This window comes from Sinocyclocheilus rhinocerous, unplaced genomic scaffold (genome assembly GCF_001515625.1).
Source record: "Sinocyclocheilus rhinocerous isolate Xijiao unplaced genomic scaffold, SAMN03320098_v1.1 scaffold1322, whole genome shotgun sequence".
Taxonomy (NCBI): domain Eukaryota; kingdom Metazoa; phylum Chordata; class Actinopteri; order Cypriniformes; family Cyprinidae; genus Sinocyclocheilus; species Sinocyclocheilus rhinocerous.
Window position 1 is genome coordinate 172,575 of NW_015657497.1, and position 10,291 is coordinate 182,865.

At 36.7% G+C, this 10,291-nt stretch overlaps 1 protein-coding gene across 2 annotated transcripts in view; it reads left to right on the top strand.

Moving 5' to 3' along the window:
- Positions 1 to 1,360: 1,360 nt before the first annotated feature.
- The window catches only part of LOC107721158 (GRAM domain-containing protein 4-like), a 67,772-nt gene continuing 58,841 nt past the window's right edge, over positions 1,361 to 10,291 (top strand). For both annotated transcript variants that reach the window (XM_016529028.1, XM_016529029.1), the window contains exons 1-2: positions 1,361 to 1,615; positions 4,477 to 4,684. In XM_016529028.1, coding sequence (XP_016384514.1) covers positions 1,587 to 1,615; positions 4,477 to 4,684 — 237 coding nt within the window. In that variant the 5' untranslated portion in view covers positions 1,361 to 1,586. The remainder of the gene's footprint in view (positions 1,616 to 4,476; positions 4,685 to 10,291) is intronic.

Here is a 10,291-nt window from a genome sequence, read left to right on the forward strand (position 1 = left end):
CTGGGTCTTTTGGTCTCTGGCAAGACTAGGGTTGCCACCCGTCCCTTAAAATACGGAATCGTCCCGTATTTTAATGATGCGTCCCGTATCAAATCAATACGGGACGCGATTTGTCCCTTATTTTACAAAGGCCAATAAAGCTGAATCAACAAATAAGTATTTTTGGCGCCATCTAGCGGCAAAGCAACTCATTCAGGTGTGTTTGACATTAATAATAAAGACCTTGAATGTGTTCTTGTTGTTGGGTTGGTAACTTTTTTTTTTTTTACAAGGCATTGCTTTCTTTTGCATACCTTTGCTTTGCATACAGTGTAATCTTATCAGTAAAATATGTGAATGTTTAAAAGGTGATTATTTACTAAGTGTAGCAGTCAAAGGTCACAAGCCTGACCCAGGATAAGAGTTTGAGAGTTCTGCTCATGCTCACAGAGAGTCATGCTTGAAACATGTAAGTATGAGGTTCTAAGGTTCTGATATAACTTTTTTTTTTTTTGGCTGTTTATACCTATATGTATTTTTGAATTTAGAAAATATTTACTACAGCTATTATTGCAAGAATTATAATTAAATACAAATAATGGCCAGAACAATAAATAAAATGACAGAAAGAGCTTCATACTTTTCCGTTGATTTAATTTAGTGTGACTTTACAGAATTAACCATGGTGTTTTGGCCTAAACTCCAATTATTTTTTAGATACAGAATTAATTTACCTTTAGTTTAGCATATAACCTTTTATGTTAAATGGTTAAAATATATATCTAATTTCACTTCCACAAATGTATCTATTTTATTAGACATAATAATAGTAAATGCAGTTTTATGAGATCATATTAATTAAGAGAATACATGAATATTACAAGCACAACTGTGATATAATAATACAACAATCTATATAACAGTATTGTTGTTGTTGTTGTTGTTGTTGTTGTTGCTGTTGTTTTGCAATCAGCCATGATTCATTTATTCCACAAGTGAAAGTGAAAAAGAGAGTCAAGTCAAGTCAAGTCACCTTTATTTATATAGCGCTTTTAACAATACAGATTGCAAAATAACAGCTTTTATTAATCTACTGATATGACTTGAGTCTTCATCTCAAATATAAATACTTTTTAAAGTTACATTTATTTATTGGTGTAAAATTATATATAATATAAAAAAAATAATAATAAGCAAAGCGATAAGAATAAAAAATCAAAGTAACAAACAAACAAATATGGCTATTTATCATTTACAACCCCCCCCATCCAAAAAAAAAACAAAAAAAAAATACAATGTGTGTTTTGATTCCAAAATTTTTAGTAGACAGTGCTGCGGCTCCTTTAAGAGATCAACGGACGCGTCTAGGAGATCTGCCCGTCTGCTGTGTGTGTGAGTTCGGTGACATCAACAAGACACGCAGATCCGTGTTCTCTGGGGGGGACTGACATTAACTCACACATAATCAAGACCCTTGGGACATCGCACAGCTCTTTTAGACAGCAGAGGGGAAGAGCGTCGCTGCTGCTCAGGGATCTGGTGTATATTTACAGCAGTTTTCCAGCAGGTGTTACTGAAGGATCTATCACAGACTATCAGCAGGGTTCATGAAACTTTGCTACGATTTGCGAGCTCGGCGCTGTGAAATCAATTAAAATATCAAAATAATGGAATCAGTGATCCATCAATTAATTGATCTGTTGTTTAATATATGAATTAATATTTTGATAAATTAATCCATAGATTTAATAATTCACTGCCCTATTGAGTCACTAATTAAACCATTGTGAAATCAACTGCATCATTGGAATCCACTGAATCATTGATCCATTGTTTCATTGATCATTTGTGTCATTGATGATTTAATCTTGTGATTAATTAATCCATGGCTTTATTAATTCATTAACCTATCAGTCACTGATTAATTTGTCCATTAGGAAATCAACTAAATAATTGAAATCAGTTGAATCACCGACCCATCGATTCATTGATCTGATGTTTTGTTGATTTATTGAGCCAATGATATATACATTTTTTTAAATGATTTGGTCCATGATTCATTTATTCATTTGATCACTGATTGATTCAGTCATTTTCAGATTCACTGGTTTCAGATTAAACTGTTTCTCAAGCAAACCATTTCTTTGATTAGTATGAAGCCAGTATTCCTGCACTGAGAGAGGTTATGTAGGCATCACCTGTAGATTTGAACTCTGAGTATGACTCATGCACAAATAAAGAAGTACATTTTGTACTTTTGTTTGTTATGTAGCATAGATTTGATCTTGAATGAACTGCATTTAATTTCTCTCTCACCGATATGAATGTCCTTGTCATTGTTTGCGGTTGTAAGTCATGCCGTTCCTCCAGTGCTCTCTCTGGTGTTCAGTTAGAAGTGAATCAGAGGGCCTTGGTGGTGGATATCTGTGTGGAGATGTGGGCAGTATAGATATCAGTGGGTTATGTGGGTGGACACATTTAGTTCCGCCTTGTGCACTTGACTAGAGACTTTTGCAGCTTTCACAGCATGCATAATCACAATAATATCCAAATATAATTTCATAATAAGCACTGAGAGCTCTCAAGGCAAACCCTGTTTTATAATGTAATTTTAGTGAGAGATGGCTACAATTAAAGCTCATGACCCTGTTGTTTGTTTTCTGCATCTACGATCTATGCCATTATTTTCTGTACATAATACCTTTTTGATCTTACCTGTGTATTTTGGCATTTTAACTTACTAAACTATATGCGGTAGAGCACCGAATAAATAAATAAATTAAATAGTGACTCTCATGTTCATGTTTCAAACCTTTTTGACTTTCATGCTTCCATGGAAAATATTAATTCATTTCTATTTACATTTAGTCAAGTCACGTTTATTTCTATATCACATTATATACACAGACTGTGTCAATGCAGCTTTACAGAGATAAATAGGAAAATGACAGAATTAATTATGGAAACTCAGCTACGGAGACAGTTCAAAAAGAAAATAGTGTCATTATTTAGTTCAAATCAGTTCAGTTCAATAACAATGTAAAGTTCAACAATTTGAGACAAGTTCAACTCCGCTATAATAAGCAATTCTACAAATGCAGCAATGTTGTTATTCAGTTCAAATTTGTTCACTGCTGATATTAAACTTCAGTTTAATATCCGTGTCAATGTTGCAAGATAGGATTCAGCTGCAAAACAGCTCTACAGAAGATTGTGCCATTCACAGTTTATTCATTTAGCAGTTGTGTTAGCAAAGTGACTTACAAATGAAAATAACAAGCAATTAATGTGGAAACGTTGGGCCTGTAAACATTTGATTGCACATTAGCTTTTTTGTAAAATCTTAAGCATGACACAAAAACTTTTATACTTTACAAATTGTGCAATAGTTCAAAAACTATTGCATTATTTCAGTTATTGAAGCACTTTCAAAATAGTGACATGCACAAAATCTGTGGGAAATCCACAAATGGCACTCCAGGGATCTCCTCTATACTTTGGTCAGTGAGTCTTGCTCGGGGCAGGAAAAGCACCTGAAATCCATTTACAACCTGTTGCAATTTGAGATGTTCTTTTGGCTTTGGCCTTCAGAACAGAAGAGCAAATGAATTCCCTTCCGCTTTAAAAGGTCAGCCCTAGAGACTACTGAGAATATTCATTCACATGGTTTTGTGAAAATCCTGAGGATATGAGCATGTGTCAGAGAGGTGACTTCTGGGTAAAACGTGATATAATAACATATTTTAGAGAGAGGGGTGGGGGTTCACATTTAATCAAGAGTCATGTTATTTAATAAAACCAAAATTTAGTGGCTTTCTATCATCCATTAGTGTGCATATGTTCATTGTAAAAGCTCCAGATTGTTAATTATGTAAATCAGCTTATTAGTATTAAGTAAATAAAACATTGCTGATGAATAAATACATGGTTATTGTTATGTTTATGTAAGGTTTTTAAGTCTGTTAGTTTTATCTTTCCTTTTTTATTATTTTCATTGGCTTTAAATTGCATCTGTAAATGTTTGTATGACATTATAATGTTTACTTTTTTCTTAAAATCATACATTGGAGTTTTTTAATATTTTATATACATTTAGTTTTATTAATTTATTAATTGATTATTATTATAGTCAACATCTTAAGACCATAGCAAGCTTATTTTTCATAGTACATTTTTAAAAATTATTATTATAAATTATTGATATTTTATATGATTTAATGAAAACAACATTGCTGAGACACTTATACAGTATTTACGAGCATCAGCCAATGCCAGTAATCTCAAATTAAATTGGCAGGATGATATATCAGTCTGTCAGTACTATTGGCTTACTGTAATAAAGCCACTTTGCATCTTCATTATGTGTAAGTGAGATTTCTCCAGCAGGTTTGCAGTGTAACACCTGTGTCCTCTTTAACTATTTTTTTAAGTTTTCTGTAAAGTGTTTACTTGATTTTGATTTTCCTTAATATTTTTTGTACTCTGTTGACCCTGCAGGGCTGCCATACATAATGTTAAGGTAAAGCCTAAAGCAGCTGTGTTGAACATGCTAAAGCGGCTGGACAAAATAAGATTCCGTGGTCCAAAGCGAGATGACTTCCTGGATCTACCCGAGTCCCCCACGGGATCGGACACTGAATGTAGTGATGACATACTGCTGAGACCTCGACCTTCAATACGAGACAGTGACGAGCAGAGAGACCCTGTAAGTAATTACAAACACTCTCATGTCATTTGACAACTTTGTTTGTTTCTGTTGAATACAGTAAGTGTAAAGGACTCATTTAAGAACTTTTAATTATGTAATAAATGTGTTAAAGTAGCTACCTTTATAGATAACATTTTAAGGCATCGTAGGTTTGTGTTCAACAATATAACAACATTATGCTGCCTTCTAAGGTAATGTTGACTTGGATTTGGACTTGGGGTTATATTATATTTATTATATTATATTATATTTTAGACCAGGGGTCTCCAAACTCGGTGGGGGCCTCCAAAGGGCCGGTGTTCTGCAGAGTTTAGCTCCAACTTGTCTCAACACACCAGCCTGGAAGTTTCTAGCATGTCTAGTAAGACCTTAATTAGCTTGTTCAGGTGTGTTTAATTAGGGTTGGAGCTAAACTCTGCAGGACACCGGCCCTCCAGGACCAAGTTTGGAGACCCCTGTTTTAGGCCTTCAATAGCCGCGTTTCTACTGCCGGGCCAAAAGTGGGCGTGCTACTGCGTGCCAGGGCTAGTTGCCTTTCCACTGTCACTTCTGGGGCTTGATCGTGCCTCGTCGGGGCTTCCTCGGGGCCAACAGCCAGGGTTTTTTGGCCAGCCGAAGCCGAGCTTGGGCTTGAGGAGTGGTTATGAACAAAGACGGAGTTTCTCCGAGTCTGGAGAGCATCAGCGGATCATTTCATATAGTTACCAGCTAACATCAGCATTAAAGTCTTTCAAAAATTATTTTAGCTCAAAACTCACTTTGAGACAGCAGTGAGTGTTTGAAATAACATGTTTGAGATCTGTTTATGATCACCATACTAGGCAGAAATATTTATATGCGATGCAAAAGATATGCACGCTTTACCATAATGGCCATTACCATAGTAAACTTGGTAAATATGATCGCTTGAAGAAATCAGAAAAATCATATAGTCTATCACAATCATGTATTTATTTGTTACATATTTTATCTGTCAATAAGTCTTGTCTCTTTATACCTGACTCTCTGATGTTCATATTTATCTCTACGTATGCCATAAAATATATCATAATATATCATATTTTTTTGCTTGGGAGCTCCCTCTGTTTCTCTGACTGAAAATATAACAATGTTTTGTGACTGGAGAGTAGGGCTGGGCGATATACCTAAAAAATGTATCAATGATATAATGTTTCATATCGTTCGGTATCGATAATTATTGACATTTTTTATAACCTTTTTTAAAACAAAGAGCAATAGAAAATTATTTTTACATTTAACCACTGTATTTTTGAATTAACTCAATTTATTAAGACAAACAACAAATATTTTTTTGTTTTAACAGTCAAACACAAAATAAAAATTAAACAAATATCTCATTTCTAATGTTTTATATGCAGGTTAAATAGGTTAAACTTTTGGCTTGTTTCCCGAGGCCACAGGAGGGCGCAATGAGCAAAATAATGCAGCACAAAAAATTGTCAAAGCAAGGAAATAATTGTCTATAAAAATTAACTCATAAATATAATTTCGTAAATTGCATAAACAATTATGAACAAAACAGCATCACGTATTAGCTCTTTATGCAATACAGATTGTGTCAAAGCAGCTTTACAATGTTAAACAGGAAAAATGTGTGCTGATAATGCAAGAGGACAATAGAAAACAGTCAGTCATTGTTGATTCAGTGATGTTATCATCTAGCTCAGTTCAGTTCTCTTCCACCACTGTCTCACCACAGTGCTATTTCTGTGGTGCATGTCGTTGTTGCCTAGTGTTTTAAATCATTTCCATGGCAGTTAGAATGTTGTGTTAAGGAGGTCACACACCAGACGAGAGGCGTAGCACCGTGCTACATCTTTAAAATTGTACACACACCGATGGTGCCACTTAGCGTCTGTCCACGGCATCCAGCTACACCTATGGAGGCTGTTCATAAAGAATGCTACTGGCATAGTTTTACATTAAATTATATTTGTCCCGAATAATTCTTTCACATAATGACTTGTGATTGCATTTTTCACCAAAATGTTTGACTTTGTGTGGCTTGAATTAAGTCCATATGCACAATGTGGAACGGCGTGACTCTTTAGGGACAGCTTTAGGGACCATTCAAACAGGATGCATTTTTGTGATGAAAAATGCAGAATGCAAGCAGTGGAATGGAGAAATATAATGCAAGGTTTGAGATTATATTTTATTTATTTTATTTTTTTTTACGTTTTTAAAATGCTGTGTCATGTGCATCAAAAGCATCCATTTAGCACATGTTTACATAGAAAAACAATGGAATAGTATCTCTTGTTTAATGTTCTGCCTCGTCATTATCTCATTCACCTAGTTAAACTAAGCTGATATTCCTAAGAAATACAGGAAGGCCTCAGACCTTGCAGGCAAATGATGATTTAATGCACTTTACCATCCTGTTAACACCAGACACTGTAGCTTCAGTCTGGTACCTTTTCATTTCACAGATGGTTTATGGAAGAATTATTTGCCGTAATCGTGTTAGAGATGTTTTCTGAGAGGTTTGTAGTCCTATCTCTGTAATTTGGTGTTCTGTTTATTTTGAGGCTTTCCCCTCAATGATGGAGCCTCAGATTAGTCATGGTGTTGCATAAGTGTCTCACAGAAGAGCCAACTTCCTCTGCTTCCATCTTCATCATGAGCGTGTGTTTTTGAAATGTAAACTGAGATGTCAAGTGAAAGGCCTGTGGGTTTTCTCTCTAGCACATCTCTTGGATGCTGTAGGGTGTCATACTATACAGTAGTGTGTCCAATGCTCATCCCTCAACCATGGCTCTGTTCCAAAACCTAGTGAGCTGCCCACCGAGACAGTAGTTTTAGGCATCGCTGAATGTTCCAAATTGTAGATAGCAAAACCTTTCGTCTATTCAACTGATCTCCAAACCGCTTATCATAAATAGGGTCTTGGGAATGCTGCAGCCTATTCAAGAATCTCTGGCAATAGGCAGGGAATCACTCTTGATGGATAGCTGGTCCATCGCAGGGCTAACACACACACATTCACACCAGCAATTTAGTCTTTTCAATTCACCTATCCAGCAATGTTTTTAGATTGTGGGGGAAACCAGAGCATTCAGAGGAAACCCACACCAACACAGGGAGAATATGAAAACTCCACACAGAAAGGCCTATTGGCTCAACCAAGAGCAGCAGAACTACAAAATTAAATTTTCAAGAAAAGGGGTTCTGATCAATGCAAAACTCATATCTTGTGGGTTTTATGGTTAGTTAGCAGGGTGTTGCTATGTGGCTGGTAAGGTTTTTCTGAGTTGTTTTTAGCATGTTACAAGGTGGTTAATAATTGATCCAATCCATAGCCAGATTCAAGGCTTGTTGCAACTGAGTTTTTGTCCAAAATATCCTCAATTGTGTGGTGTCATTATGATTGTATTACTGCTCCTGACTGAGTTGAAGCCTCCCCTATCCCAAAAAAAATATCAAACATGTTTGATATTTGCGATTCTTGATCTGGCTGCCTCCGACGGGATACCCGCAGCAGCCAATGAGAGCGAGTAATCTTCACCACTGGATGTTGCATACATTTTTATACAAGTGTGTGGTTTTGCGGTCTGACTGAAACATCTAGTGTGTATGTTCGGAAGATTATAATGTTAAAAATGGGTTCTTAACCATCAACTTTAACCATTATGTTTTTGTGCTTATTAGAGTATTGAGTCATTAGCTTAGCAAACATCAGACCCCTTATGCTAACATCAAACTTCTAAAACAAGATCATTTCTGCCCATAAAGAGTTTTCTTATTTAAACTTATGATATTTTCAGTATAAGATACTGCCTTAGAATGCAGATGCCTGTGTATTCATTATACACTGAGGCAACTCACTAAAGTCTGTAATTAAATAAACACATTCTCTTCTCATTCTCCTGTTGGCATGGATCTAGGCCATGAGCAGTATGAAATGAGTTGGATGAGGAGAAGACCAAAGATCTTTGGTGGAAGCTGAGGTCTCTGAGAAAGTTTTTGTGGGAAACAGACTAAATATGACCGCAGAAGACTTGCACTCTATAATTACATTTTTTTTCTTGAAATTTATAGACACCACCTGTCACACAACAGATTAGTGAAAACAACTTGACATTTCCAAGTCTTTGACATTTTACTATTGTTAACAATGTTGTCTGTTGATGTACCTAGTGAAACAACAGCATCAAGCTACTAGACATAACAAAAAATTGTGCTGGTAATAACAACAGTAGTGTATTAGCTTTATTTACTGTTGTCACTGGAAAAACTGTATGGACATCAGACGTAAACAGCCATGGACGTTTATGAGGCAAGAGTCACGTCTTGTTATCCTCTCAAGCTGAAATCCTATCAAACCAGCACACGTGGTCACAAATTTAAATTCCAAGTGCACTCACTGATTTAAAGTCTGGGTTAAGGGAGTGGCATGGAATTGTGGGAGTAGCCTAGTCATTCGCTGTGAAGTGTAAATTGACACATGAATTTCAAAACCCTATGGGGGCATTTTCATCTTTGCTTCCTTACTAAATTCTGTTCCTGATCCGTTTGTTTGAAAACTTCTAAACGTTGACTGGTTCTTGTTTTCCTTCACATTGTAATGTGAAAATGTCCCTTATTTGGATTCATTTAGATTTTAAAGATTTGTTATTATTCAGATGATAGGTTAGCATGCTAGTGTCAATTTATATCCAAATGTTCCCAAGGTTCCATGCATCCATTAACATTTTTTTTATTATTATTGTTAGTAGTGTTTGCTTTTCCATTTCTAATTGATTGGACAATCTTCATCTGATAGGACTTATGAAACAAGAAGGAACTAGCCAAATCTAGGCACCAGAATATCATGGATGTTTGAGGGCAGCCTCCTTAGACTTGGGTCAGTAAGAAATCACCTAGGAACCACCCAGAACAACACAATAACAACATATTGTCACACTCGCTGGTGGGAGATCAAGCGCACAACTCAGAAGGTGAATAACATACAGTCTTTAATAGTAATCCACAGGAAAACAGACAGGGAATCCAGGAGGAAGGCAAACCAACGACGTGTATACATAAACAAACAATAACCGGCAACTGAGAGAACTAAACAAGTATTTATACAAACGTAAGAGAGGACCTAATGACTTAATTAACAGGACACAGGTGAACAGAATAAACTAATCAAGGGAACTAAGAAAAACTAGATCAAGGAAACAAAACTACACAGGAGAACAGGAAATGAAAACAACTCAAAGTCTATGTAAACAGAACATAACCGTGACAGTACTCCCCACTCCGACCAGGTGCGACCTTGCGCCGTAACAAAAACAAAGGAGGGGACAAAGGATAGCAGGCAGGAGGGTAGGCAGATGACCAGGGCCATGACAACGGAGGAAGGAGCCATGGAGGGATCAGGAGGAACCATGGCAGATCAGACGGTGGGAGGAGCCAGGATGGAGGCAGAAGGAACCAGGGCGGACCAGATGGCAGGAGGAGCCAGGATGGAGACAGGAGTGACTTGGAGCAGGAGGAGCCAGGCGGGACCCAGACCACAGCCAACATGACGGCCCACGGTGGAGCCGATGGAGGGAGGAGCCATGGTGGAGGAAGGGCTGACGACTCCAGGGGGCC